At 52.5% G+C, this 27,076-nt stretch overlaps 12 protein-coding genes across 12 annotated transcripts; 6 read left to right on the top strand and 6 right to left on the bottom strand.

Annotated features, from left to right (window-relative positions):
* Positions 1-26: 26 nt before the first annotated feature.
* Positions 27-800, top strand: C7974DRAFT_456376 (SGNH hydrolase-type esterase domain-containing protein; the record flags this gene model as incomplete). Its single annotated transcript, XM_046146012.1, has 1 exon — positions 27-800. A coding segment is annotated over one exon (774 nt), but the record flags the coding sequence as incomplete, so codon positions are not given.
* Positions 801-1,264: 464 nt separating this feature from the next.
* C7974DRAFT_397029 (uncharacterized protein) lies at positions 1,265-1,571 on the top strand. The gene has a single exon (XM_046142145.1). The coding sequence runs from the start codon at positions 1,299-1,301 to the stop codon at positions 1,491-1,493; it is 195 nt and encodes a 64-aa protein (XP_045995103.1). The 5' UTR covers positions 1,265-1,298; the 3' UTR covers positions 1,494-1,571.
* A 518-nt stretch (positions 1,572-2,089) lies between these two features.
* C7974DRAFT_425512 (1,3-beta-glucanosyltransferase gel3 precursor) lies at positions 2,090-4,198 on the top strand. Its single transcript, XM_046144479.1, has 2 exons — positions 2,090-2,516; positions 2,563-4,198. The coding sequence occupies exons 1-2, from the start codon at positions 2,396-2,398 to the stop codon at positions 3,747-3,749; spliced, it is 1,308 nt and encodes a 435-aa protein (XP_045995102.1). The 5' UTR covers positions 2,090-2,395; the 3' UTR covers positions 3,750-4,198.
* Positions 4,148-6,704, bottom strand: C7974DRAFT_209978 (glycoside hydrolase superfamily). Its single transcript, XM_046136947.1, has 4 exons — positions 6,118-6,704; positions 5,854-6,073; positions 5,617-5,804; positions 4,148-5,569 (listed from the first exon to the last, which is right to left on the bottom strand). The coding sequence occupies exons 1-4, from the start codon at positions 6,431-6,433 to the stop codon at positions 4,311-4,313; spliced, it is 1,983 nt and encodes a 660-aa protein (XP_045995101.1). The 5' UTR covers positions 6,434-6,704; the 3' UTR covers positions 4,148-4,310.
* Positions 6,705-7,674: 970 nt separating this feature from the next.
* Positions 7,675-9,738, bottom strand: C7974DRAFT_314197 (kinase domain-containing protein; the record flags this gene model as incomplete). The annotated part of the gene is made up of 1 exon (XM_046138447.1): positions 7,675-9,738. One exon carries the CDS (start codon positions 9,736-9,738, stop codon positions 7,675-7,677), a length of 2,064 nt encoding a protein of 687 aa, XP_045995100.1.
* A 1,947-nt stretch (positions 9,739-11,685) lies between these two features.
* On the bottom strand, positions 11,686-12,936 carry C7974DRAFT_397025 (acyl-CoA N-acyltransferase). The gene has a single exon (XM_046142144.1). It carries the CDS (start codon positions 12,604-12,606, stop codon positions 11,878-11,880), a length of 729 nt encoding a protein of 242 aa, XP_045995099.1. The 5' UTR covers positions 12,607-12,936; the 3' UTR covers positions 11,686-11,877.
* Positions 12,937-13,069: 133 nt separating this feature from the next.
* C7974DRAFT_397024 (uncharacterized protein) lies at positions 13,070-14,820 on the top strand. The gene has a single exon (XM_046142143.1). The coding sequence runs from the start codon at positions 13,514-13,516 to the stop codon at positions 14,723-14,725; it is 1,212 nt and encodes a 403-aa protein (XP_045995098.1). The 5' UTR covers positions 13,070-13,513; the 3' UTR covers positions 14,726-14,820.
* On the bottom strand, positions 14,810-16,385 carry C7974DRAFT_377397 (uncharacterized protein; the record flags this gene model as incomplete). Its single annotated transcript, XM_046140354.1, has 2 exons — positions 14,810-14,923; positions 15,105-16,385. The coding sequence occupies 2 exons, from the start codon at positions 16,383-16,385 to the stop codon at positions 14,810-14,812; spliced, it is 1,395 nt and encodes a 464-aa protein (XP_045995097.1).
* Positions 16,386-18,780: 2,395 nt separating this feature from the next.
* On the top strand, positions 18,781-19,493 carry C7974DRAFT_434905 (uncharacterized protein; the record flags this gene model as incomplete). Its single annotated transcript, XM_046145021.1, has 2 exons — positions 18,781-19,129; positions 19,183-19,493. The coding sequence occupies 2 exons, from the start codon at positions 18,781-18,783 to the stop codon at positions 19,491-19,493; spliced, it is 660 nt and encodes a 219-aa protein (XP_045995096.1).
* A 1,099-nt stretch (positions 19,494-20,592) lies between these two features.
* On the bottom strand, positions 20,593-22,301 carry C7974DRAFT_397021 (uncharacterized protein). Its single transcript, XM_046142142.1, has 3 exons — positions 21,671-22,301; positions 21,343-21,621; positions 20,593-21,293 (listed from the first exon to the last, which is right to left on the bottom strand). Exons 1-3 carry the CDS (start codon positions 22,134-22,136, stop codon positions 20,734-20,736), a joined length of 1,305 nt encoding a protein of 434 aa, XP_045995095.1. The 5' UTR covers positions 22,137-22,301; the 3' UTR covers positions 20,593-20,733.
* A 605-nt stretch (positions 22,302-22,906) lies between these two features.
* On the top strand, positions 22,907-25,003 carry C7974DRAFT_209949 (major facilitator superfamily domain-containing protein). The gene is made up of 4 exons (XM_046136946.1): positions 22,907-23,473; positions 23,523-23,957; positions 24,012-24,224; positions 24,278-25,003. Exons 1-4 carry the CDS (start codon positions 23,286-23,288, stop codon positions 24,912-24,914), a joined length of 1,473 nt encoding a protein of 490 aa, XP_045995094.1. The 5' UTR covers positions 22,907-23,285; the 3' UTR covers positions 24,915-25,003.
* C7974DRAFT_209946 (sugar transporter) lies at positions 25,003-27,033 on the bottom strand. Its single transcript, XM_046136945.1, has 2 exons — positions 25,485-27,033; positions 25,003-25,431 (listed from the first exon to the last, which is right to left on the bottom strand). Exons 1-2 carry the CDS (start codon positions 26,702-26,704, stop codon positions 25,092-25,094), a joined length of 1,560 nt encoding a protein of 519 aa, XP_045995093.1. The 5' UTR covers positions 26,705-27,033; the 3' UTR covers positions 25,003-25,091.
* Positions 27,034-27,076: the final 43 nt, after the last annotated feature.

Below are 27,076 nucleotides of genomic sequence, written 5' to 3'. Positions count from 1 at the left end.
CACCGGCCGCCGAAGACCCGTGGGATTTTAGCTGGGTCAAATCCTACGCAGCCTTGGGCGACAGCTTCGCGGCAGGAATTGGCGCGGGCGAACGTAGGGGCTCTGCGTTCGACCAAGAATGGCAGTGTAGTCGATACTCCGACGCCTATCCATTGAAAATCCAGGACGTTGTTGAAGCTGATAACTTCAAGTTTCTAGCTTGCACTGGCGCTGTTATCGACAACATAGTCCAAGACCAAGTTCCGCAGCTGAATCAGAATGCAGGACTTTGGGACCTCATCACTGTGTCGGCAGGCGGTAACGATGTTGGATTCGGCGATGTGCTGAAGGCATGTCTTTTCCTCCCCAACGGCTTGTCCAACAAGGCTGCCTGTCAGAAGGCATTGGCCGATGCAGAGAGCAAGATTGACACGGTATTGACTCCGTCAGTCAATAAACTGCTTGGTCTCCTCGAGGGAAAGCTCAACTATAAAGGTGTCATAGTCTGGACACTTTACGCCCCATTCTTCAATCTATCTCCGGAACCATGCAACAGTCAGGGATGGTGCTTTGTAGCATCCGCCTGGTGTATGTCCCCAGATGTGGCGTTACGTACCGAGTTCAACAGGTTGGTAACAAAGACTAATGATAAGCTTATCGAGGCCCTTGGAAACTGGAAAACGAACAACAGGTTCAGGAAACTTCAGTGGGCAGACTGGGGAGGTATTACAGAAATGGCTAATGGCCAGTTCTGCGAACCTGATGGAGCTGCCAATGTGGCAGACGACAGCAACTCGAAGCTCGCATTCATTCGCTTCAACCTCGACGAGAACGCGCCCCACGACGACCTGAGACGGCGCGAAATCGGCGGCTACGATGAGTGGAACAACGAGACCATGGTCATGGAGTACAAACGCCAGACGTCCTGGGTTGTCCCCGATCGAATCCTCAGGAACTTCCATCCAAACTCCCTCGGCACCGCATATCAAGCGTCAGTCGCCCTCGGCATGATTTCGGAGGCGTATCGAATTGCGTGGGATCAACAGTTGCCAGACGTTGACCTAAGTTCTTGCCCTTTGGAGCTGCCCACCACAACCAAGCCGGTCGAACCTCCTGTGTCTACACCTGCTCCAGCATACCAGGCAGGAACATGTGGCATCCATCTCGACGAGTTCGACTCGTGTGAGCCGGAAGACCGGGACCTTACCTGCGAGGCACTGTTAGTAGACAATGCGAAGACAACAATCGGCCAAGGTGGCTCGCAGGTTACACAGTCGTGCAATGACGGCGATCCATTTGTCTTCAACAGCAAGCTGCCAATGCCCGTCGTCATCACAGGAGAGCACAAAGGAGACTACGTGCAGTTTACCTATGGGACTTTCAGTTGGGCGTCGAATGACGAGACTCGCTGCTCACAGGGTGGATGGGATCCCAGGGGATCTGGGGACACATGCGGCATCTTTGGTGATAAGAGTCGGAGAATACGGCGGATTGATTGCACGTTCCCATGTTGAGATCAGATTCTACAAGTCAGCAGGAAGTTTCATATATTCACAAAGAACGCATCGCAATTTCACTTTTTCTCTTGTTCACGCGCTTGGTGCTTACACTGTGCTCCATCCAAAGTCGATGACAAGCTCTGTGGATGCCTCGAGATTGAAATGTGCTACTTTGTATCACTGCACCGTCGACCGATGGAGCAATTAAGATGATTCTGCGCTCTACAATCGAAGGAGTGAAGTCAAGGGCCTCGAAAGAGCTTAATTTAAATGGCCTATCACTGGCAATAGATCCATAAGAAAATTACCTGCGTCAAAAGCTTACATGAGCGCAGAAATCCATCGGAGAGTGACGTTGGTTCGGCAACAGCAGGAAGAAGCAGAAGTAGCCTTGTTACCAGCCATCGGGTATCATGATAACCCGCTTTCGGTAAAGCAAAGTATCCAGCATCGAAAAGTCGAATTGCGGTCTCGAATCGCCCATTCAGCGCGTGTTGAGGCGCCATTTTCCAAGTCGCAGAAAGCAGCCGCTAAGACGGCGTTGGCGCGTGCTTGACGGCACATCAAACGAGCTTGTTTCTGCGCAACGCGTGGCGGCCAATCACAGCCCTCCGTTCGCAACGCGGACGCGCACGGTGATGCGCTTTATCGCAAACACCAGAGGAACCGGTTTGTTTGCGGTGTGCAGGCGAGCAGTGCCGCGCTGGTGGGAATTGCGGTAGGAGCTAGAGAGGGAGGGGGAAGGCGGCAAGGGCGTGGAGGTTAGGTTCTTGCTCGTTGGGTTTCTGGCTTCATTCCTCTCTGCTCTTTGCTGTTGGTGATTGTTGCTTATTTCGTGTCGCTCGTTGTTATCTGTGGCTGTTGCACAGAGCTGTCTTTCGTTTCATTCGCACGTTTTCGAAGCCAATCAATCGACAATGCTGCGCTCGATTGCGGCGTGCGCCGTGGCTGGCGCCGTGGCTGTTAATGCGATTGCCACTATTTCGGTGAAGGGCTCCAAGTTCTTCACGTCGGAGGGAGATCAGTTCTTCGTTAAGGGTATGCAAATTGTTAGCTATCGCTGTGCTTCGACTGACAGTTCCAGGTATTGCGTACCAGCTCGTCCCCGATGACCCACTCATCGATGCGACACAGTGTGGCCTCGATGCCGCCCTTATGAAGACCATCGGCACCAACTCGATCCGCGTCTACCACGTCGACCCAAATGCCGACCACAAGGACTGCATGAGCGCCTTCGCCGACGCCGGCATCTACATCTGGCTGGACCTTGATACGTTCAATACGCAGATCGAGCAGATAGCGCCCAAGTGGAACGAGACGCAGCGCGATGCCTTCGCTGCCGTCATGGACGAGTTCCACCAGTACGACAACCTCGCGGGTTTCTTCGTTGGAAACGAGGTCATCACCACCAGCAACGGTTCGTCTGCCGCGCCATATGTCAAGGCCGCCGCCCGCGACCTGAAGGCTCACCGCGAAGCTAAGAACTACCGCAACATCCCCATCGGCTACTCGGCTGCCGACATTGCAACGCTGCGGCCCATGCTGCAGAACTATCTTGCCTGCGGTACCAACGCGTCCGAGGCCCTCGACTTTTTCTCGCTGAACGCCTACTCGTGGTGCGGCGACAGCGACTACATGACCTCCGGCTACGACATGCTCGAGGCCAACTCGACCTCATACAACATTCCCATCTTCATGTCCGAGACAGGCTGCAACGTAGTGCGCCCTCGTACCTTCCAGGACCAGACAGCGCTGTACGGTGAAATGGCAGACACCTGGTCCGGAAGCATCGTCTACGAGTGGATCGAAGAAGCCAACAACTACGGCCTGATCTCATACGGCTCCAAAGTCGACCCAGCCAGCCCCTCCGCGCCTCCCGATGGCTTTCCGCGCTCCGGCACCCCGATCCCTGTGCAGCCTGACTTCTCCAACCTCGGCAGCGTCTGGAAGACCCTGACCCCGACCGGAGTCAAGGCCAGCGCGTACACGGCATCACATTCGGCGCCCGAGTGCCCGCCCCAGACCAGCGGCGCCTGGGACGTCGACCCTACTTCCGCGCTGCCTTCGCTCGGCCAGACGCACAATGCGGCTGCTACGGCCTCGTCGAGCGCAAGCGGCACTGCTACTGGTTCTACAAGGCCCAGTGGTGCTGCGAGCAGCGGCGCGGGTCAGCCGAGTGCTAGTCCCGGGGCTGCGGCAGGAGGGCGAAATGAGCTTGTGGGTGCTGGGGCGGGGCTGGTGGCTGTCATGGCGGGATTTGCGTGGTTGTAGGGAATACAGAGTTGGGTTGGGTGGGGGGACAGGTGGTGATACCCGATTGTGTATGAGTAATTGATATGGTAAGATAGGACAAGTACGGTACGGTATGGCATAGTTCAGCACAGCATAGTATAGAGCATTTACAAGTAATCATGTTACGTATTTGCTGTTTTGTATGTCTGAGTTCAGTAATAGTGTTATGTAGGTAGTACAAGCACTACATATTGCTAGTCTAGTGTGTAGGACGATGATAGAAAGACGCGTACGAGGACTTGCACAGTGTAACTTCGTGCGCTATCTTGTTTGCCAGGTGTAGCGTGTAGATCGCAGTAGCAGACTGAACTCTGCACGTGGTTGGGATGTGTGCACTAGAGTTTGTAGAGAGGGTCTGTAGAGAGGGATTAGCAACTAGTAAGAGGAAGACACAAGCGCATCTCTGGTCTTGAGAGAACGGAACTATAGGTCGTTTGGTGATCGATACACTATGTGCCTGAGCGCGACTATGTAAACTGGGAGGTAGGGCAAAGGGCTAGTGGCATCCAACAGCACAACACCTGCTATACAGTGCGTGGCCTACGGGAGCAGTTGCTGCCCGTCCACCACCCCCAGTCCCGCACCCATCACCACACCCGCAGACGCCGAGCCATTTGTTCTCCCTCGCGCCGCCTCAAACAGCCCCTTCGCTGCCTCAACCCACGCCCCGACTTCCATCCGATTAATCCTCCGATCATACGACAGCAACCCATTGACCTCCCCCTCGACGTCCGTCGTCTGCGTCCACACACCCCCCGAGCACGCCCACCTCTCCACCTGCTCCCTCAACTGCTCCACGTTCTGCAAACAGCGGTGATTCCACGCCTCCGTCGTGTTCGCAAGCTCGTACGCCGTCTGCTGATCCAAATTATCGAACCACGCGTGCTCGGGCGCCAGCTGGGTGCCGACGCCGCCGAACTCGCCCTGCAGGCCGATGCGCGACGGGTCGTAGGCGGTGTTGTAGCCGGAGCCCTGCGCGGACCAGAACGGCGTGCCGCACTGCGGCGTGCTGTAGTGGTGGTTGTCGTCGAAGTCGCCGGCGCCGTGGTCGGTCCAGCCCGAGACCGCGTTGACGAGGCGGGTGGGGTCGAGGGAGTGGACGAGGGCTGTGAGGCCGAACTCGGGCCACGGCTGAGAGGCGTCGGTGGCTTGGCCCCATTCTTCGTTGTAGATGGTCCAGGCCATGATGCTGGTGTGGCTGCGGAGTTGGGTCACAAGGAGGGCGAGTTGGCGGTTGAATTCTTCTTGGGCTGCGGCGGACTCGAGGCGGATTGAGCCGCAGCCGTTGTTAGGGTCGGGCAGATCGGGACGAAGGGAAGGCATGTCTTGGATGATGAGGAGACCAAGTTCGTCCGCTGCGCGGTAGTAGAGGGCGGGCTCGACTTTGATGTGTTTGCGGACTGCGTTGAAGCCGGCGGATTTGAGCTGCTCAAGGTCGTAGCGCATGGCTTCAACGGTTGGGGGGGTGTAGATGCCGTCGGGCCAGTAGCCCTGGTCGAGCGGGCTCCAGACGAACTCGAATTCGCCATTGAGGAGTGGGCGCTGGATCCCGTCGACAACGCCGCGCGAGATAGTGCGGAAGCCGGTGTAGCTGGAAATTGAGTCACTGCCTAGCTGGACTGTGATGTTGTACAGGGTGGGCGTGCTAGGGGTCCAGAGGCTGGGCGAGTCAACCTTGAAGACGAAAGGGCTGCCGCTGGTGCCTGTCGCAGAAGTCTTTGCTGCCTCTGAGCCGAGCTCATGCACTGTGATTTCATACGATGCTGTGCCGTTTGTGCTGCTGTGTACCGTGACGTTTACTGCAACAAGTCAGTGTCGATGATTGGGATCTGCAAAGTCCACCTACCACTGCCGTCTGCTCCGGCGGCCAGGTCCATCGTTGTGATGTACTCGGCGGGCGTCGACTCCAGCCACACTGTCTGCCAAATACCGGTGCAGGGTGTGTACCAGATCATGCCGTTGCGGGTCAGTGTCTGTTTCCCGATGGGGATTTGGTACCTGTCGGTATCTGTAGGGTCGAAAGCATGCACGAGTCTGGACGCAAGATTGTTAGTGTGAACAAGTATGACTACAATCTACTCACAGCTCATTGGTGCCGTTGCTCGATAGGTAATCCGTCACGTCGAAAGTGAACTCAAAGTATCCACCCCTATGGAAGCCGACCTCTCTGCCGTTGACGAAGACTGTAGCTTCATAGTCGACAGCGCCGAAGTTGATCAACACACGGTTTCCTGATGGCCAATCGGAGGGCACGTCGAAAGACGTCTGGTACCAGCTGTAGAGATGTCCTCTCTCCATGATACCTGGAATGGTCAGCTCCACCCCAGAACACGACAGGGCAGCATACCAGACAATGCGCTCTCAAGACACGATGGAACCAAGACCGCCCGCTCGAGCGTCTGTCCCGTAGGCGGCGAGTTGACCTGCCCAGCGGCCACACTTCGCCAGCGCCACACGCCGTTCAGATTCTTCCATTGCGCGCGCTGGGCCTTTGGGCGTGGATGCTCAGGCCACGGGTCCGTGCCTACGTCCGCGGTCCAGGGCGTGTCGAGCGGGCCAGTCTGTAGCTGGTACCCTGAGTCGTTGGCGAAGCGCGGTAGAATAGACCCCGTAGCAATTGCAGCCGAGGCCAAGAATACGGAAAATGCTCCAGAAAGCCGCATCTCGATGGTGATACGACTGTGCAGAGAGCCCTGCGCTTGTCGCCAGTTGTCAAGAATCCGCCTCGTTATATACAGTACTTGGCCTGCCCTGCGTGCTCATCATCAGGTCAAGCCCCTGGTACCTGTGGTGTGTGCATATCCCCCACTCAGCCTGGGTTAGCGGCGGGACCGAGAGGGGTGGCTGCACGCCGCTGTCGATCACAACAGCCTCGAGTTTCGCGGTGGACGAGGCCGCTACTGGTATGAGTGCTCAGAAGGGACGCCGGGTGACGTCTCAGGCGCGGCGTACGTGCATGCGACCGCAATGAGTGAACTATCGGCAGCAGCCTTGATCAGGCGCAGACAGATATTGCATGCCGCAGGCTCAGGCGGCGGGGATCGCAGTGCAACGATGTTGACGGTGCCGAGAAGCGCGCCGTCAGATGAGCGCGCCGAATGAGCTACCGGCCAAGACGCCGATCAGGCGGGCCAAGACGGCCTCTACCTTAGATCCTCGCATCAATAAACGTTCTCGCATAGGTTGAGATCTCGTGAGAAGCGCAGATGCGCTGGGATGCATTGGCGTGGAGTCGTGGCATGATGTTGAGTCAAGAGTTGATTCTCACGTTGTTGTGCGGTGTGACGCACGACGCGTGCGCTGCAGGCACGCCCCGACAAAACCTCTTGAGCAACGTCAAGTGCTCATTGATTGCAGTTCTGCAAGCTTCCAAAGAAAAACTACCCCGCACCATAGCAGGCATGCACATCCGGTTCTCTCAACGTTTGGCGGCACAGAGATAAGCACCTGCTTGATCAGGCAATGAGCTTCCTTCATTTGGAAGGACAAATTGGGGATGAGGCTATTAAGGCCATGCATTATTCAATATAGCGGGCCCTTTCCTTGGCCAAGCTGGTGCTATGGCTTGTATCTACGAGCGGACATCTGGGGTATTTAAGCCAGTGTCCTCGTGCTCTGTTCCACTTGTCATCCGTTCAGGTGCTTTCTGCCCCACGTACGGGACAGACCTTGAATACGACTTGCCAAGCCTGTCGTTCGTCTCGGTTGTGTGGGTATGCAGCCTCCCGTCAGTCATGACTCTGATGCGACGCGACCTCGTTAGCTCCAGAATCCTGCTGCTACGCTGGCGGCCTGACTTCTCATTCCACAGTCACCAGGGATCGTGGAGCAAAGTGAGGCAGCGAAAAAGTAACCCTTACGAACAACGCTGTGACGGGTTTGTAGAAGCAAACTATACACGCGTTCAAGGCATGCGAAAAAACGGCCCCTTCCAAGACTTCTTTTGCGAAGCGCCCTGTCTTGACGGGCTCGATGATCGCTCGATAGATCGAGGCGAGGTTGGAGTCCTCATCGCCGTGGGCGAGGACGGTGGACTGACGACCAGTGGAGGGAGTCGTGGTGTAGGATTGTAAGACGTGGGCAGTGGAGGCTCCACTGTGCGGATGGACGCACTATCGTCCTCTGAGATTCCAGCAAGAGTTATGCGGTCTGAGTAAGCAGTGACAATCGAATTCGTGCGGGTCATTGAAGAGGTAGATAGTCGAATGGTATCTGTGTCGGACGATGAGCTGATCGTTGACATTGTGCGCAGAGACGCTATACTGGACGCGCGATCAGAGCCGGAGGTGGATGAACCAGCATGTCCGAAGTCGTGCTTGTGTGCGCCACAGTGAATCTCTGGAATGGTGGTATGCGTTGTCAGGATCTCAAACAATCTGTCCCGGACATGTCTAGCGTTCGGCCGACCACTCGGAGTCGTGCTAAGCATATCCCTTACAAGTGTAAGAATGTGAGGAATGGCACGGAAAGCGTCTTCGCTACGCTCACAAGAAGCTTTCTCAAGCACGACCATCCAGCTCTCAACCTTGTCCAGGTTGGCGTGAAAAGACGAGTCCGTACGGCTACTTTTGCTGCCAGTATTGCTCCTTTGTTTCGACGAACGATATTTGACGAACTCATGTGGTTTCTTCTTCAGCATGAAGCTGATGATCTCCAGGAACACACAGCCGAGCGAGAACACGTCTGCTTTCTCGGTTTCATGGACCCTCGATCTTGGTTTTGGCGCCGGTTTCGATTTGCGGAAACCAAAATTGAATCCACTGAAGTCGTTGGTGGGAGTTCTTGAAAGCTTCTTACTTAAAGAGCCGCTACTATTCGATGACGCAGATGAGCTTTTGCTTGCGATAGAAGTTTGTCGAGCGTTAGCTACAACAGAAGACGGCCCTGGAGCACTCGACGTGAGAGACGCAGGATTTGTCTGCGTCTCGGGCGCGCTGTATACGTATGCGTCCGGTACATCCGGCCTTTTATCCCTTTGGAACGTCTCCAGGCTGCCAATGTCACTGAAAGCGATCGCATTACTATCATCGATGATGATGTTGGACGGACGTATTGCAGAGTGACAGAATCCGTTTTGGTGCAGGGTTGTAACCGCATCTACCAAGCACTGCATCCAGTTCAATACAAGCCACGACTTTTCGGGCTTGGAAAGTCTTTTGTACTGGTGCGGATCTCGGTGGTCGATGAACGTTCGAAGAGTGTGTTGTCCCACAAAGTCTGTTACTACGTAGCCGATCCCTTTCGCCGTGTAAGAAGCCCAAGCAGGTGCAATGTGCTCATGCTCGACCATCTGGGCACTTTCAATATCCAGTATGAAAGTCGATTCGAACGCGGTTGGTGATTCGGCATTTCCTAATGCAAACTTCCTGCGGACATATACTTCTTTGGGCCGTTTAGGCAAGTGTACACGCGACCAATTCTGGAGACTTGCCGCAGGCGGCAGCCCCATGACGTACTCCAAAGGTACTTCTTCATTGGACGCATAGTCTATGTGCACGCCTTTTTGGAGCTCTCTGAGCAAGAAGGTGAACTGTGTAGAGTAGAAGCGAGCACTAGCATGTTCGTCGCGTCTGTTTGAAAGTGCCAGCTGCTCAATGTCGTCCATTTCAAGCGGCAAATCATCATCGTCCCATGACCGGTCAACCACAGCGAATATCCCATCCGCTTCACCGATTTCGGCCAGTACAAGGAATAATCGCCGTGCTTTCTCTAGGATCCATTCGATGTACGTGTCGTCTGACAGATCGCCAAAGCCCACAGGCTGTGTCAACCGCTCCCTTTCTCGTGGCTGCAGTCGGGAAGTGACAAACTCCTGTGTGACCTTTTCGTTTATCCTTTCTTCGGTCCACCAGATCTGTTGAAGCGCAGCGTGGGGTGTAACAAGACTATGGCCCGCATAGCCATATATCATGGCATTTAGCGCTATTGTTTGGTCATTGACCACGTTCGTTAGCGTCCTCGCACTCATGGTGTTGGGCGGAAATAGTGCCGAGGTCCAAGTGTCAGTGCCGTGAAGGTAAAATCTTCAGTACAGGACCCTTGTCGCAAGGAATCTGGCAATCGTCGTACGCTGTTGATCATTTCTGGAGGGCAAGAGAAGGTGTGAGGGTTGGATTGGCACGAGACGTTACCTGTTAGACTTGAGTAGGTAAGACAGCGCCTCCAGGCGTCAGCGGGGCCAGATTCATCGGCCTTTTAGTCGTTGTACAGTTGCCCATCTGCCCTTCGGGACGGTTCTGCTTGGGGCAAGCGGCATGGCAGACTTGCCTGGCTGTTCGCTTCACCCCGCCTAGTAACCAATCACCGGGATTCTGGCTTCTAGGGTTGCGGGCATGGCGCGCGGCGTGGTGTGGCCTTTCCCCCATACAGTAGTTGCGGGCCCCGAAAACGGCCGGCAATGTGAGATTGGAGGCAGGGTTGCCCAAGTCGTAAGCACGATAAGACGTTGCACGTGTGTGTTGGTGCGGATTGACGCACAGTGGGGATGGAATTTTGTTGCCCTTGCCAATGAACTCTGTGCGATGTCTTTGCGGCGGGGGCCATTGCTAGCAGGTGAGCAACCATTGACCTCGAACTTGAGCCATGTCGTCAGCCACCAAACTGCGGCTAAAGATGTGATATGAATCCTCATGCTCGAAGCGCTGGGCCTCATGCTGGGCGGGTTAAATCCCACCAACGGGTGTATGGATTGGACGATAATTATTGGAAATGCCAAAATCTCCCAAGGCAAGCTGTATGCATGCCCGCGCGGTCGCACAAATTCGGAAGCCGAGCATGCTGGCGGACACGACCGCAGGATCGATGCTCAGGGCCCGACTGTGGCCAGTTGTATTGCGCCATCGGGCCCGGCTGCACCGAAGGAAGGCTTTGCCCGCCTTCGTCACTGACTGCTGCGCAACACTTTCCGGTGAGTTGCAACGGTGCATTGTATTTGAGCCGCACTTTAGTCGAGGCTGAGCGCTCACCGCAAATCTCGAAGGAAATTGATCCTGGTCGGTGCTATTGCGGCGTTTGCCGGTGTTGCGGCACCACACGCGGGCGCTCATGCTGCCTCAATCACACGAGTGTTCCGGTGGAACGTACCGCGGGCTGTGGGAGCAGCCTGAAGAGGTGAGGCTTGAGCGATAGCGGCACAAACGGCTGGGTATGCTCGAGAGGGGTGGGCCCGCACTAGTCTGTGTTTTCGCCTCATAGGACTGCGATTGGAATAAAGTATTATTCTGCCGTGTTCCTGTTGGTCACTGATGAGAGTTCCGACATCGTTGATGCGAGAGCAGAGAGGGCGATATGGAGACCTCGATCGTTCCTTCCCAACAATGAAGCACAGACCAACACTAAAACTGCCCAGGATTGAGTTGCCTCGTCTTCCACACTCGACCACTATGCCGGGTCAAGCCATCTGTTGGTCTCAGCGAAGCTGACTGAGACCTCATGCCTTACAGGTAAGCATGGCGTGTCACTGTAGTTGTAACAGCCTCTCCGTGGCAACACCGTTGTACCTCACAGTCGCACACGCCACAATATCAACGAACGTATCTCTAATACCGTATCGAGTGGCTGCAGCGTCTTAGCACCCTCCCCGTATCTGCTATGCTATCATTATGTTCAGCCCGTATAACAGACACCTATTAGCGCATTCTATCTCTTTCAAGCCCCCAACTATTTGGATCCTTGTCTCACCAAATCCCTTCAAGCGGCAATGTCTCTTCTTATGGGCGAATCCAGCGCTCTAGAATTGTTCCTTGGGTGCTGGCCCGAGAACAGCTATCGGTGCAGCACCCTAGTCCATCTACCTGGCTTTCGTTGCAAGCGCGGTTTCCTCTTCGGAACTAGTTGTATTCTCCCATAGACGCTGTATAAGGTTGCGGTTCAAACCCCAGTCCGCGCAGCGAGCCGTCTTTCGACATGCTGACCCCGGAAGATCAAGATAACGTCGCTCCAGGTCGTGAGTCGGCATGTAGAGACGGGATAATTGTAGGTTGCGGATTTTGTCTCGACCGAGCATGGTCACGCAGAGGATAGGTACAATGCGACCAAGAATTGTGCTTATCTCGACGACCTGCCAGGTTCCATCGCAACAATATCCAAACTACTGCCTGGTGCTTCGCTACTGGCTTGACTCAATTCTGATAGCCCGACTTGTCCTTCGCCCATCTTCCTGACTGCTCTTTCTCTCCCTTTCCCTCTGCATACTCCACCACTCACCTTCCAATATACTGAATTCTATTCCATCCCACCAACGTCCCTCGTGCCAAAGAGCCTCCCTCTCCCTGCCCTCCACCTTGAAACCGATCTTCTCGTACAGTCTCACTGCCCCCACGTTCCACTCAAACGCCCGGATCCTCACTCTGTGTAGTCCGGCACGGCGAAATGCATAGTCTAGAGCCCATTCAATAGCCTCACGCCCATAGCCTCGCCCTTGGAATGCAGGGAGGATATCGATGCCAATCTCGGTCCACCTGTGGTGTACAGCGCCGACCGGAAGTTTGCTGAGATGAATTTCGCCGATTGCTGTCCCCCATTCGCTTTTCAGATCACCTGAAGGCGCGTCGTTGTTGGGCGTCTCAACGCCTTCTTTCGAAGTTGCGTTATCTTTCAGCCAAATTGTTGCGCCAAGGAGGGAGTCGGCGATGCTCTTCATGAACTTCGTCGCATCGGCGTTGGACGGCAGACTAGTGTTGGTAAAGTTGCTGTTCATGAAACCATCTTGATCGTTGCCGATGGCTAGGTATAGAGGGAGATCTTGTGGTTGGCGCACCGCGCGAAACGCGAGGCGGACTGTGTCGAACGGACGAAGAGCGTCAGGTATCAGCTCAGGGTCTGGTCTGACAGCCATTGCGATTGAGGCTATCAAGGTGAGAACTGGATTGGAACCGTGTGAGACGTGATGCTTTCCAGCTACTCGCGCGGAGGCTATTGAGATTGGTCTTTCTCGGCCTGTATTACAATGCAATATGCTATCGCGTACGGAGTGTGAATGAATTTACTACCCTGAGAGGGTCCTCGAGGGTTCCTCTGCGCCCTTTTGATGTTGCTCGAGTCATCGCACAAGTGGGCTGCATATGCAGTTAGTATCACCTAACCTGAACAAGAAGGCGCGCGTCAGGAACGGATGGTATCTTGAAGATATAGTATACAGTGAGTGTACTGTGCATCTCAAATGGATTATCGCTTTACTTTGAACAGTGAACACATATTTCGAGCCTGCACGTGGGGGCTGACAAAGCACCCTCGCTTAGCTGTGGCTCGCTGAAGCGCTGCAGCTTGGTGCCTCCCCGTCGCTCCCCATGTCGAAACAGCCTGCTCAGCCGCATCATATTTGATACTGTATAACCCTGCGTGACTTCGATTCCCCGTTCGCGGAGCGATGCAAGCCCATGCTCCTGAACCCGAACTTTGCCAATAATTGCCTAATACAACCCTAGCGCGCGGACTTCAACCACAGCACGGTGTACAGCTTGCATGTCGGATGACTCGACTATCACTCAAACTCCTATCGGCAGCGATGAGACAGGGGGCAACAGAGCTGTTTTCCAGTGGCTTACGATGCAAGGCTGTGTGTTCATGTTTCATGCGCGCACAGCTGCAGCGTGCAGTGTATAACCATGTCTGTCCGAACTGTGCGCGTCGTCTCGTAATGTATATCTCTGGGAGGTCCTCCTTCTCAATATGAACGATAAGACTTCAGTGGAACAGCTCAACTTCTGTCCATCTAGCCTCTCAGCAAGTTCTATACGAACGCCATGTCTTGCCTTCCTTTGTTCTCTTTTAGGCCAGCCAGCTCTGCCGTATCCAACCCCTATCACGACTCATCGGTATCCAGACGTGGCGAACAAGGACTGGAGAGCCCAGATACCACTCCGAAGATGACTGATGGGGATGAGTACCTGTACGACAAGTTATCACAAGTTTCTGTCTCTCACAGGCGCATTGACTCTTTCGAATGGGTGATGACACAGTCCGCGCCAAACACCCCTCAAACGTTATTCGACTTGAGCAGCGAGCCATTTCCCGCTCCAACGCCTAGAATGGTCAGCTCCGCACCACTGCCAGTCCCTAGTGAGATGTGGTCCACGAGCTCACGACCTGATGTGACCAAGGAGAAGAGGGGTTACTTTGATTGGTGGTCATCACCTACCTTAGGGTCTGGCGAAGGATATACCAGAATATCAACAGTTGAAGCGGAGGACAAAGTGGAAGACGAAGTGAAAGACGGAGCAGATACATCGAGCGGCACGTCGATTGCAGGACCAACAGAAACGCTGAACTGGGGTTCATGGGCGGAAGACCTGGCATCTCCAAGCGAAGAGAGTGGCCCAATTCGACCTTCACAGGAGCTCAATGCACTTGGAATACTGTTTCCGTGCACCCCTACACACAATTCCGCGAGTTTAGAGCTCTACGATACACATGTCTCTTCCATACCTCCCCGGGAGCTTCCTCGAAAGACTGTACCCCGGACACCAAAGCGTGTATCTTTTTCTCCAGTCGTCGATGAAGTTGCACTAGAGACTTTTCCGAACCTCGACTCTGCGGAGCAGCCGTCGTCATATTGGGGTGGTTACTTGCCGTCATCGTTTCTCGTGGCGCGACCTCCACTAGCACGAATAACCTCTAATCCTGTGCCCAAAAGGAGGGCGGCGACTCGGCCTATCTTGAAGCACTCAAGCTTTTCGAACCATGGGGCAGGTCAAGACGTTACTCCGAGCACTGAGATGACACAGCTGCCGCACAGCATGAATGGGACAGATACGGCGACTTCAGCCTCACCGATACCAACCCAACGACTGTCGGCGGCGACATTACGAACCAATGGATCCAGACATGTGGGAGGGGATCCAGGTGAGATTGACAGTACTTTCGTAAAGATACTTCAAGTCACACAAAAGCCTGCGCGCCGAGGATGCGACTCGCTACTTTCCGATACATTAAGTATGATTGGCGATGACTGTTAATCTCAGAAAGGCTCAGATGGCTTTTACTCTTGTAGTCTTTTGTACAACCAATGTATGTATAAATATATATTTCTTCATACTACCTTATATTCGTAGCTTCATGTCTCTCTTCCCTCCGTGCTGGTTTACAGTCTCTGAATCATTCTGATTCTGATTCTGACTCTGACTCTGACTCTGACTCCCACTCTGACTCCCACTCTATTTGAGGCAACGTCCAACGATGCCGCTGCTGATTCGTCATCTCGACTCGACAAGCTGGGCATCTATTAGCCATATTAGCAGTGCTATTGACCCATGCATCTAAGCAAGCAGCGTGAAACGTGTCAGAGCAAGCCGAAGGCACAATGCAGCGTGTTCTACCCGTATCAGCTGAGCTTACTGGCATCTGACATAAGGTACACAAGTCACCTGGAGCGGGCTGCCCGATTGATACGAATTGAGTGATATCAATTCGGGCGCCCACTGCCTGGTACTCGATCAAGAACGGGGAATATTCAAGGCGGAAAGGGACTCTATCTGGATCTGCGATCACAGATCCATCTGGCAAGCCAAAGAACTCTTTGCATAAGCCATTGAAAAGAACTTCGTGTTCACGAAGTTTGGGCTCGAGTACACGAAGCCAATGATCCTCGAGGGGCAGATACGGTCGGGGTTCGTTCTGCCCACCAAAGGCTTGGTTAAGAACGTCGTTTGTGCTCGGATTCCGGTGCTGATACATGTCTCGAACCAGGGCCAGTATATGGTGGTAAACCCGTCGTTGTACTTCGAGGGGATCAAAGTCTTCGCCTGGCGTAGCTTGGTTCGTCGAGCTGACCCACTTCCAGCAACGCTCGAAGACACTCATGAAACTGATATTCCGAAGCACCTCCTGTCGCAACAGGTAAGGATACTCCGAAAACGGATTTACCAAATCGTTCTTGAGACGGTCCCACATCAGCTGATAGGCTGCTACGCACCAGTCGTAGGATGGCATGAAATGATTCTTGGTCGGACACTCGTCCCAAACCTGAATAACAGTCAGTACCTGCCGTAGCCAGAACTTGATGAGAGAAACCATCGATTCAAAGCCATCGATATTTGTAGCAGTCAACAGTGTCTCCAGAAAGAACTGCTCGCTTTGACCAAGACGAGATCGTGGTGGATCTACAGCCGTGTACGGTTGTTTCTCGTACATAAGCTCTAGCCATTCCTTCCACTGGTCAGGTATGTCGAGCTCGTATGCGCAACGTATTATCCAATCGTGCCCCCGGTTCGTGGTGATGAAACCCTCTCCAATGGAGTTCGAGTGAGACTTTGGGTCTCCTCGTACCAGTTTCTTAGAGTGATATTCAATGTCTCGATATGTCGAATACAGATCTAGCTGATCTATTATCTTCAACGCTTTCTTGCAAGCCTGCTTTTCGCGGTAGGTGACATGCGTCACGATACCTGCAAGCTCTCGCCGGCGGCAATTCCACATATAAAAGGGATCCGTGCCAGCTAATCCGGCGTTTCTATGCGACTTCGGGATGAGGGAGCTGAGAAAGTAGATCAGCACTCGGAACACATAAGGATCGTCAAACTTCCGGGGGAGGCTGTCGAGCATGTCCTGCATGCTCGAGAGTTCAGTCGGTAAGTCATCGGGGAATCGGATAGCAGGTCCTATGATAGCGCGAGACATGCTGTGGTTGTTTGGAGTTGACGTTTCTGGAGAGATGGAAGATGAACGTGTGGATATATTTGTAATGGCTTGGGTATTATGATTTGGCACATTGTAGCCACACAACGGGCCGTCTTGTTAGGCAAGACCATGTGAGACGCAGTGTGGCTGCACACAGTGTTAATGTTCACGGGTCTTTCGGGCGGCATTATGAGATATTGAAATACTGATATGGCTCACTATCTAGGTGGGGCCAGAAATAGTGAGCATGGAGGATTCAGAACGGATGAGAGTGAGCAATTGGAACAGCACGATACAGTGGGCCAGGTAAGGATTCTCTTAACAATACAAACGGGATATGAGTGGTGACTGGAGGCGCAGAATACTTTGGCAGAGGCATTCCATCACACAGATCTTGGATTGACCAGCTATTTAAATCTTCTAGCTTTCCACACGTAGTTATTGGTGAGTTATGTGTTAGGACTTACTGTATGACGGTGATTTAGAGCAAATAGTTGGAATGTGTGCGCCATATTGAACCTATCGACGCCATAGACAGTATCTGTCTGTTGTGGTAGCTGTGCATACCTGAAAGTCTACAAGGGAGCATTGTATCTTCAGAGTTACCCGTATAGAACCTATGATAAATCATCGACATGAGCGTCGATGTATCAGCCTTACTCCGAGCCGCATATCTTACATCGATGATAAGACCAACCGAGGACCAGACCCTTACACTGGTCAAACAGAAGCCGCAATAGGTTCTTTGAGGGCACCAATATTGACAAAGATATTGACTATGGTACGACTAACCCCAACCATAGGTACGTAACGAAGAGGAGATACAACCTGCGTGTCCTCCTCCTGCGCAATTCTACAACGACTTACTCACCACCACAAAAAAAGCCAAACACGCCTTTGACCCCATCATCAACCAGCATGGCGCCTTGGGCACGAAGCTGTTGAACCCGCAAGAGCCCGTGGTTGGATTGGTGATACCTGGTCAATGAGCTTTAGGCAGGATGTGGGCAGAGAGCGGTTCAGTGAGGATCTGGGAGGAAGGAAACGTTGAGTCGTTTCGTGACGTGGAATACGAGCCAATAGGACCCCCGATTGGCCCTTTGGAACATACCGAACCAATCAGCGCTTTGACTAATTGGGGAGAAGAGGTATGCGTGAGTGTCTGGGAAACATGTTAGAGGACCTTGCATCCAACATGAAGATCAAAATATGTGGGCATCTAAGTCACCAAGACTGCTTCGGCAATTTAATCAATGGAATAGATATATGGTCGAACAAGTGTCCGATCCGCAGAGAAGAGGTCTGTCCGGCACGCGCAAAGAGAGCCATGGCTGGTTACAGCCTGTGAGATAGTCCATGTCGGAGCCTATGTTTCTCAGGACGCTGGAAACGATTGCAGTGTTTGCTACCTAGGTATTATAAGCGATACAATATTTTCGTGTACAATATAGAACACGAGTTGCAAACGCGGATCCTTGCCGCATGCGATCTCAATTGCTTTGAAGGTTTCATGATGTCCACGAATGAAAGGCCCTGAAAAGCGCGTTGTTACGGAGTGCATTGTGTCGAATGTTTCATTGTCAGCGGGCGCATCCCGGGCCCCGAGGTAACTTGGCTTGCACGGTCCGTCTGGCCGGGCTTTCTCCCGCTGGCGACATTTCTACGCGGCGTCTAATTCGCGCTCATCTGCACCAAAAACGGGCTAGGTACATTGCCGACAGGCAAAGATGACTTGCCTTCGGGTACTGTATACGTGCTGCCGAACAAGCGCGGGGCAATGGTCTGCACGAGTTATCGACGATTCGAAGATTAGGTATCAATTCCTTTTCGCAGTCGCAAAATTCCTTGTCCTAAAGAAGACAAATGACCTATCGACACTCAGGGCAAGAGTGCACTCGTTGCAGCAGGGGCTGACGTCACTCTGACTCGACGAGGCCGAGCCACTTCATGCTGTGTTTCGGCAGCGTTCGAATGACACTATCGCTTCAGGGTCGCGGCAATATGGCAGCTCGACTGCACGGCCCTCCAGTTGATCTAAGAGTGAAACAAGGGCTTAAGCTCCAGCCAAGGAGAATTAAGAATTGCGGGGACACGCAGGGCTCACAAACGCTTGCTCTGAAGAGGTGTTCGCCGAGGGTAAGTCGCCTGATAGGCATGAAGAACTCCCAAATAAAAGGCACGGCGTATGCTCCACTATATACGACGGACTGGAAACAGTCGCGTCCGGGATGCATGCCAGGAAGAGTGGGCAGACGACTCACGGTCCTCTGTTTGCAACTTCAAAAGAAGAACAATCTGCTCTCCAGTCACTCATCCTGTATCTATCTTCGCTTTGTCTCTCATCCATATTCCAGTCTTTACCATCGACCTAGAGTCATACATTCACTTCATCAACATGCCTTCTTTCAGTTCCATCCTTCCTTTGCTTGCCGCTGCTGCCTCTGTTCAGGCTGCTATGGGCCCAGCCTTTAGTACCGGCCCCGTCGGTGGTCGTTCCTGGATTCGCGAGGCCACTTCTACTCTTGTTCTGCCTAAGGCCCCTAGCAACAACAATGGCGACGCCTCTCTTTGGGTTGGCATGGGCACCTCCAATGGTGACCTGATTCAGTCGATCGCCGATAACTGGCAATCATCTGACTGGTCGATCTACGCGTACACTCTCTTGAGCACTGGCCCCACTAGCCAGATGCCCGTCCAGACGGAGGGCAAGAATGCCAAGGCTGCTGATCAGATCACCATGCACTGTAAGTATCCGATAGGGAACGAAGTAACAAGACCCGACTAACAGTTAGTAAAGACAAGTTCGACGATGCGACCGGTAACTACACTCAGATCGTCTCTATCAACGGAAAGCAGAGCGGTGTCCTTAGCACCAAGGATGGTCAGGCTATGGGATGGGGCAGCGCTGTTGAGTGCGCCGAGAACAACTGCGGCACCATGCCCGCCCACAAATGGATCAACACAGTCATCACTCTCGATTCTGCTGATCCAAAGTACGACCAGACGATGGGTAAGGGCGAGGGTGTCACTGGCGAGATGTCGACTCAGGATGGCGGTAAGACCTGGAAGGTCACCGACATCAACATCCCTTCCTTCACTTTCCAATAAGCGTCGGAATAGTAAAGCTGAGACTGGCGGGACTCAGGCTTGCAGAAATGTTGTAGCTTGATTATTATTTATTGTCTTGATGACAAACCAATTCATTGTATCATACTTGTGAACAGGTATATTCACAGAACTATGCAGAAAACTGGGCAACGCATCACTACAAGGCCATTGTTTCATACTGAAGACTACCTGCAATAGATGAGTGCAAGCATAGTCTTGAATCTCAGCAGCACCGACGTGACTCGATGCAGCTCAGCTACGCTTTAGACTAACCCTCCACCAGACAGTGCGCAACCACGTCTTCATTATTAGGCTATTCTTGGTACAATTCCCATCCCACATCGGGAAAGGTTGGAACATCAATAGCTAGGATTTCAAGTGAGTCTATCCGATCGACTGGCAGTGCTCACGTAGAACGTGTTCTAAATGACTTGCAAATCCGCATATCGTGATCGAGTTCGACCATGATTTGTGAAATCTCGCAACTTGAAGCTTGGCAGCAGCCCTGGTCTTGTACATGACTGCAGCGCTTCCGGTTCAGATGACGACACCGAATGAATGGTAAGTAGTAACCGGGGAGAGAAGCCCGAGTTGATTGAGCAAGTAAATGCCGCGCATGAATGTTGCAAGGTGGATTGGGAGGTCGAAGACATTTTTCCAAGTAGAGATCAAGGCTTCTTGACAGGGCGCGCTCGCTTCAATTCTCGCTCGCGCGACTGCTTCTGGGTGCCATTACGGTTCTCTAATAAGCCAACCTTGACTTGAAAGAAATGTGGGCCACCATACAAGAATTGATACGCTCGAACTAACTATTGCTTGTTTGTTGTATATGTCCGGGCAGAGCGAACTTGTCATGTCTGTAAAGAATGAACATAGCATGCTTTTGGGGGGTTCTGCAAGCCGATATGATGGCTGGGTATAGGTAGAGCTCTTTCGACGTGCAATATGACCGTAGGTCATGTTTTAGATCTCGATGCAGCGTTTGCGACAGAGAAGATAGCGTGAGGTGTGCTGCTCCGACACAGCGGGTAGTGACACTAACGCAGATTCTGAGACTGTAGAGATAGCTGAGATGCTCTGGATTTCATGAAATTCTTTCGCGCGACTTGACTGTGGTATTGGAATTGACTATACGTACATAAGATCAGTGAGGTGACGATGCTTGTTTGGGTCAGAAAGAAGCGGCAATGACATCAGTGACGTCACGTACCAAGCGAGTTCCTGTGACCGCAACAGCACTCTATTCCACGTCTACTGAGCCTCCCATAGTCATCATTAGTTCTGCACGTCTAAGATCCGACTGTATATCATGATCCCAAATCCAGCTCATCCTCGTCGTCGCGTTCTTCTCGAGTGCGATCAGATCATCGCCCACACTTTTACCCTCAAAGTCCCAAAGCATCCCCGCTTCTCTGCTTGTTTCGACCAACATCTGACTTCTCGGTCTTCTCACTGCATCGTAAGCCTGCAAGGCAAGTTTTAGACTGTACCTCGAACGACACGTGGAGAGTAATTGACTCAATATATAAGCATCCTCGATACACATACCTGCACCAGCGCCTTGGTGCGGCGTTGAAGCATGCGCGGCATCACCGACCAAACATACCAGTGGGTCAGAACGGTAGTATATCGAAGCCGGTGGATGATCGAACAGCGCCCAGATGTCCGGGGATTGCACGTTGGCCATCAACGCGCGCACCTTCGGACTCCAATGTTTGTAATCGTTCAGCATATCTTCTTCGGACGCTTGCACCACCCATGTGGAGTCTTCCCAAGTCGATCGAGATGAAAAGGCAACCACTACTACGACTTTAGTGGACAACCCGCGGTCTTGGACTCGGTGATTTACCATTCAAGATTTTGCCATTGGCGATTGGAAATGTCAGGACATGCCCATGATAGCCCAGATGTAGCTGAGGTGTCAAAGGCTCGTCTTTCCCTAGAATCTCTATAGCCTTATCCATTGGGACAAGACCGCGATACGCACACTTCCCTGAGAAGACGGCTGCAGCTGGGCTTGCATCGGCAAGAACGATGGGCCGAATGCGAGATTTTATACCGTCACAGCCAAAGATCGCTGTATGCTGTGCGCTACTTCCATCCGCGAAGTGCAGTATCGCATCATCTTCTACTTGAACGTGAGCTCGGCGTCTTTGCGAAAGGCGCGGAGAACATACCCGAGCTACCCTCAGCCTTTGTAATGTTGAGAACTCTCTTCCTGAACTTTGCAATTCCATCTGGAATTAGTTTGGCCAATTCTGCTAGGAAGTGCGCGCGGTGCACACCTCCCCTTGGCCCGATGCGACTTGGTATCTTGAACACCTCTTCACCGATAGTGACATTCTCCTTCCTCTGGTCGCCAACGCGTACTGTAAACCACAGTGGAGGATCCGTTTCTTCATTACCCTTGATGCACGCCTCGAACGCGGCAGCGATGCGGGGATCGATCAATGCCATGGTGCGTACCATAACCGGCTGGAAGCCGACACCTGCACCAATCTCGCCGAATGCTGAAGCCGACTCATACAAAGTGATCTGAAGATGAGGGCAATGTTTTAGGAGTGCAATCGTTAGAACAACACCCGCGATACCGCCGCCAACAATCGCGATGCTTGATGCACGCTTGGGCTGTTGAGCAGACATTTCGAGAGGTTGCTCGAGCGAAGAACTGCTGCAGCAATATAGTATTGACGTCAAGGATTGGGGTGTAAGAGCATACAGGAGGAGACCGAAATGTCGGCCCTATAGCTTTGGTCTTCTTGTTCTGCATGTTCATGCAAGTCAGCCGGCCCCGCTTTACGGTTTGAATGTAACCGCAGCACATTTGCACAAGTGCAGCCTCTAACACTCTTATCATGGGATGTATATGCATTCTACAGGATATTTTCCCGTGTTACAATGATTGGATACTGATTGTTGTCGATCTGTGAAGAGACCGAGCAAGCTGGGAAGGGAGCGTATACCACGAGACCTGCGCCAGCCTTGTCACATCTTGCTTTTGCCATGTCTGAATCTCCTTCTGCTTCTTAATCCACATTGAAGGCCGTTTGCCAGTCAATCGCAGCCTCGGCCTTAAGGCCGCCCGTCGGTCATAAACTTCCTGAGCCACTGGTGGTGTAGGACGCCTGAAGAGTTTCTCCACCGAATGGAAAGCTGGGACCCTTGATAAAGATGGGAAGTCTCCTTTGAGATGTGGGCGTCCACAGGGTCGACGGCACAGAATCGCTAGAGCGGATCCGATGTCATGGAACCGACCAGGGTCTGGAGCGGGATGAAGCTGAGGTCTGACATTTCGCCGACAATCCCACACAACGATAGGCTGAACAATTCGCCTTGACGGCAGAAGCTTATGTGCATCGATCTGAGCCCTGCTATATGTGATACAACGCTACACAAATCAAAGGCAGACGGAACAACATTCGAACAGGTAACTAATCTCAACAATTAGCAAGGGCCGATAGACAGATGTGTCGTGCGAGTCTGACTGATATTTTCTCCAACGTGGTTCGATATTGGCGGGACATCTTCCGCCTTGTGTTCAGGTGGTTGACACAGGTAGGGTTACGATATCATACCACCATCAGGATCTAGTACATGCATTAGACCGACTGAATCCCAGTTCATGATCAACAAGCTTACATCGCGCTGGCAAATTCCTTGAGTTGCTGCCGTGTCTCCATCGACTCGCATCTACATATGCGTCTCTGAATCCCGAGCGTCAATCAACGGGTGTATACCTATTGTTATCATCTTCAATTACCTACCTGTTTCTTCGTCCTACCTTGTCTCAAGATGGCAGACTCGAGTGCTGCCGAGAAGGGTGTCTTGAGCCGCCACTCTACAGTCTCGCACACACCTGCATCCTCGACAAGTATAGAGCCTCCGCTCGACCGTGCAGCAGAAAGACGGCTGTTGCGAAAGCTCGACCTTAGAATCCTACCAGTGTTGTGGCTTCTGTACCTCGTGAACTTCATTGATCGGTGCGTTATCCTGCCCGCCTGCGAGACAAGACATTGACACGCTATACAGCGCAAACATCGGTAATGCTAAGATTCAGGGCATGGAGAAAGAGCTCAACCTCATCGGCCAGCGCTTCAACATCTGCGTCTGGGTCTTCAACCTGGGCTATCTAGTTGCTGGTATTCCCTTGCAGATCGCGTTCAAGAGATGCGGACCCAAGAGCCTGTGCGTGATGATGATGACCTGGGGAATATGCGTCATTGGATGTGGCCTCGTTAAGCGCTGGGAGCAGCTCGTTGTTTGTCGTCTACTTGAGGGTATGGCGGAAGCTGCGTACATATCGGGTGCTGCGTATCTGATTGGCGCGTACTACACTAAAGCAGAATATCTGACGCGATTCGTGTTCTTTTGCACCGCAGGAATATTGGCTGGGGCTATCAACGGCTTCCTTTCGTCGCTAATCGCGAAGATGGATGGTGCTGCTGGATACGGTGCCTGGAGATGGTAAGTCTTGAGATTATTTTGGTACGCTTCGAATCTACTGACCAGGCGCCATAGGATCTTCATAATTGAGGGCTGCATAACAATACTCGTCAGCCTTGTTTGCTGGCCAGTTGTTCCACCATTTCCAGAGGATTGCGACTTTTTGTCACCAGATAATATGACCTTGATGTTGGCCCGCATCAAGGCTGATGGCGGACACGTGGCTGATGATGAGATCTCTTTTGCGAAAGCTATTCACTATCTGAAAGACTGGAAGATTTGGACAGGGTAAGTCGGCCCATTCACTTATACTAAGAGGGTATATCTTGACTCAGAATTAGAGTTGCGATGAATCTCGGCGTCACCGAGAACGCGAACTCGCTCGCCAACTTCCAGCCAACGATTCTCAGGGGCCTTGGCTACACTGCAACCCAAGCACAAGTCCACTCCATTCCAGTATATGTTGTGGGCGCCGTCTTCTCAGTGGCGTTTGCTTATATGAGCGAGTACTTGCAGCGTCGCTATTACTTTTACATCCTGGGTTGGGCTGTACTTGCGTCCGGCCTTGTAGTTGAGATCGTTCATCCGGAGAGTCCGAAGGTTCGCTACATGGGCATGTTTTTCATCGCTTGCGGGTGCTATCTCGCTATGCCGATTTCAATCATCTGGGTTTCTATGAATACTGGTAGCGGGTACAAACGTGCCGTAGCCATTGCCGCGATTATCAATTTCGGCACTGCTGGCGCATTCGTCAGCTCTAACGTTTTCATGTTCAAAGAGTCACCGAAATTCCGTACCGGGTTTAGCACTGGCCTTGGTCTGGCATGTATGGGAGCCTTGGCCGCCACCATTACGTGGCTTGGATGCAAGTGGGAGAACAGGAAACGCGACGAGATAAGGGCCACGCTACCGGAGGTGTTAGAGATCAGCGTGAAAGAGTTGGGCGATGAACACCCTGACTTCCGTTTTGCATTGTAGGCCGAGTATGCGTGGGGCTACACGTTGCTGATTGACTGAATTTGTAGGGAAAACGTATGCGGATCATGTTCATTGAGTGCAAATACAAAAATCTTCTTGGGACATAATTCTCTACAAAATAGCTTCTGTTCGCACCAACCAAGATACAGATTCTCTTCCGAGGCCTCGAGACTCGCACTAGACTGCGTGTCGGTTCTTGATGTTCTCTACTGTGATCGCCTCCATGTCTTTCTCGTTTGTTCCGAGAATAGCATCCACTTTGTCGAAGACAATAGCCATCTCTTCCAAGGAATGCCCAGCAGTTTCTGGGTAGAAGAAGTAGACTGTGATATTGACGATTACGAGGATACCGACAAAGACGAGGTAGTACTTCCAAGCAATCGCGTCCAGTGCGATGGGATTGACGAAGATATTGAAGAAGAGCGACAGGTAGGTAGAAAGCTGTGTAAGCGCAATACCACGCGCACGGAGGTGGTAGGGCCAGATCTCAGCGGGATAAGACACGATCAGTGGCGTGCTACAATGTTCATCAGTACTTCAATGCAAGTCTGGGAGGGGGATGATACTCACAATGCAATATCATAAAAGCCGTAGTAGAGGAAGAGGAATGGTATGACAGCCAATCCGATACTAGAGGATCCAGTTGATGCAAAGCCGCCTGAGAGGCCAGATATGGAGACAAAGCAGACCAGCATTCCCGCGGAACTGATCAAGAAAAGGGGTCGACGTCCCACAGAGTCCGTCGTTGCAGCAGCGCTGATGGCCAGAATCAAGTTCCAAATCTGGAGACAGCCATTGATGAGTGTCTGTTGGGTGATAGATGTGATACCTGCGGTCTTGAGCACAGCTGCAAGGTAATAAGATACCACAGAGACACCATTGAACTGAGCGAATGCACCCAGTGTGACCGAAATAAAGGCGCGGTGCCGGTTTCCTCTGGTGGAGATTAGATCCATCCAGGAAGTACCATTGGATATCTGTGAATCATGCTCGATTGCGACCTCAATTTCGTTCATCTCGAACTCGACAAGAGGCGATCCTTCGTCGCCGCCAGCGTGAAACCTGGTAAGAATTGCGCGAGCCTCAGCAGAGCGACCCTTAGAGATCAGATATCGCGGTGATTCCGGAACCAGAAGAACGGCAGGCAAAGCAACAATTGGGATCGCGATTTGCAGGATCGAGGGAATACGCCAAGCCCAATCGCTGGCATAGTTGCGTGTGCCGAATGTAGCCCATGCGGCCAAGAGGGAGCCAACATACCATCCAGCATTGTAAGAAGAAGTCAGAAAACTTCTGTGTGTTGGATATGCGAGTTCTGTAACAACAAGTGGTCCAAGACCTCCCCACCATGCACTGGGCTGTCCGAGGAGAACTCTTCCAAGGATAAAACTGGTAGAGTTGGGGCCAAAACCTTGTAACATGGACCCAGCGACAATAAAAACGTAGCCAACAAACAAGCCCTTCTTGCGACCCCAGCGGTTGGCAAAGTATGCGACAAATGGATACGCGACAGTTGAGGAAAGAGCTTGGACTGAGTTGATGAAACCGAGCCATGCGCCGCGCGGATTGTCCATGAAGGTGAACCACTGGGGTAGCGTCATCAGCCCGTTCATCATAGAGCCATCATATCCATTCGCCGCCGTGAGCAACGCCATGGAGACACATAAGAAGTTGAGATAAAGCAGATGAGACTGCTGGTACCATGGTGCTTCATTGACTGGAAGAACAGCGGCAAGTCCTGCGCCGACCGCGTGGGTTTTGGTCTCGAGTTTCTTTGATCTGCCAAACATCTTGTCGGAACAGACGTGTGCCTGTTGATGAATAGTAGAAGAGTGGGCGTGGTCGCAACCAAATGTGCTTGAGAAAGCTTCTTGTAGACAATCCTTGAGACGTGGAGAGCATGCACCTTTATATGCATGTCTTCATATAGTCTTACTCGTTCATGCCAAGGGGACTTCCTGGTCCTGACCGGGTAGGCAGGATAGCCACGAGAAGCTCCTCGCCTCGAAGCAGTATTGATGGAGGTAGTGTAGCTCGGGGATCTCGGACAAGGGATGTTGTTGGTGCACGCCAAACAAGCTCCCAACCAGCGGCTAGACTAGGGATTGCATGAGGGGTGAGAGTGTGGGGAAATTCGGGGTCGGATGCAATGCGCGGCTGAA

This window comes from Boeremia exigua, assembly GCF_020726555.1.
Source record: "Boeremia exigua strain MPI-SDFR-AT-0100 chromosome Unknown C7974scaffold_8, whole genome shotgun sequence".
In the NCBI taxonomy this organism is placed as follows: domain Eukaryota; kingdom Fungi; phylum Ascomycota; class Dothideomycetes; order Pleosporales; family Didymellaceae; genus Boeremia; species Boeremia exigua.
This window is presented reverse-complemented; position numbering and strand designations above follow the sequence as displayed.

Excerpts from the sequence above, each read along its gene's own strand:
- C7974DRAFT_397029 (XM_046142145.1), top strand. The coding sequence starts at position 1,299 with ATGCCCGTCGTCATCACAGGAGAGCACAAAGGAGACTACGTGCAGTTT.
- C7974DRAFT_425512 (XM_046144479.1), top strand. The coding sequence starts at position 2,396 with ATGCTGCGCTCGATTGCGGCGTGCGCCGTGGCTGGCGCCGTGGCTGTT. Across the intron at positions 2,517-2,562 it reads AGATCAGTTCTTCGTTAAGG|GTATTGCGTACCAGCTCGTC; the intron begins GTATGCAAATTG and ends TGACAGTTCCAG.
- C7974DRAFT_209978 (XM_046136947.1), bottom strand. The coding sequence starts at position 6,433 with ATGCGGCTTTCTGGAGCATTTTCCGTATTCTTGGCCTCGGCTGCAATT. Across the intron at positions 6,074-6,117 it reads TCTTGAGAGCGCATTGTCTG|GTATCATGGAGAGAGGACAT; the intron begins GTATGCTGCCCT and ends TGACCATTCCAG. Across the intron at positions 5,570-5,616 it reads CGCCGGAGCAGACGGCAGTG|TAAACGTCACGGTACACAGC; the intron begins GTAGGTGGACTT and ends GACTTGTTGCAG.
- C7974DRAFT_397025 (XM_046142144.1), bottom strand. The coding sequence starts at position 12,606 with ATGGCTGTCAGACCAGACCCTGAGCTGATACCTGACGCTCTTCGTCCG.
- C7974DRAFT_397024 (XM_046142143.1), top strand. The coding sequence starts at position 13,514 with ATGTCTTGCCTTCCTTTGTTCTCTTTTAGGCCAGCCAGCTCTGCCGTA.
- C7974DRAFT_397021 (XM_046142142.1), bottom strand. The coding sequence starts at position 22,136 with ATGTCTGCTCAACAGCCCAAGCGTGCATCAAGCATCGCGATTGTTGGC. Across the intron at positions 21,622-21,670 it reads AAAGGCTGAGGGTAGCTCGG|AAGATGATGCGATACTGCAC; the intron begins GTATGTTCTCCG and ends ACGTTCAAGTAG. Across the intron at positions 21,294-21,342 it reads CAATGGCAAAATCTTGAATG|TGGTTGCCTTTTCATCTCGA; the intron begins GTAAATCACCGA and ends AAGTCGTAGTAG.
- C7974DRAFT_209949 (XM_046136946.1), top strand. The coding sequence starts at position 23,286 with ATGGCAGACTCGAGTGCTGCCGAGAAGGGTGTCTTGAGCCGCCACTCT. Across the intron at positions 23,474-23,522 it reads CTCGTGAACTTCATTGATCG|CGCAAACATCGGTAATGCTA; the intron begins GTGCGTTATCCT and ends CACGCTATACAG. Across the intron at positions 24,225-24,277 it reads GACTGGAAGATTTGGACAGG|AGTTGCGATGAATCTCGGCG; the intron begins GTAAGTCGGCCC and ends ACTCAGAATTAG.
- C7974DRAFT_209946 (XM_046136945.1), bottom strand. The coding sequence starts at position 26,704 with ATGTTTGGCAGATCAAAGAAACTCGAGACCAAAACCCACGCGGTCGGC. Across the intron at positions 25,432-25,484 it reads GGCTTTTATGATATTGCATT|CACGCCACTGATCGTGTCTT; the intron begins GTGAGTATCATC and ends TGAACATTGTAG.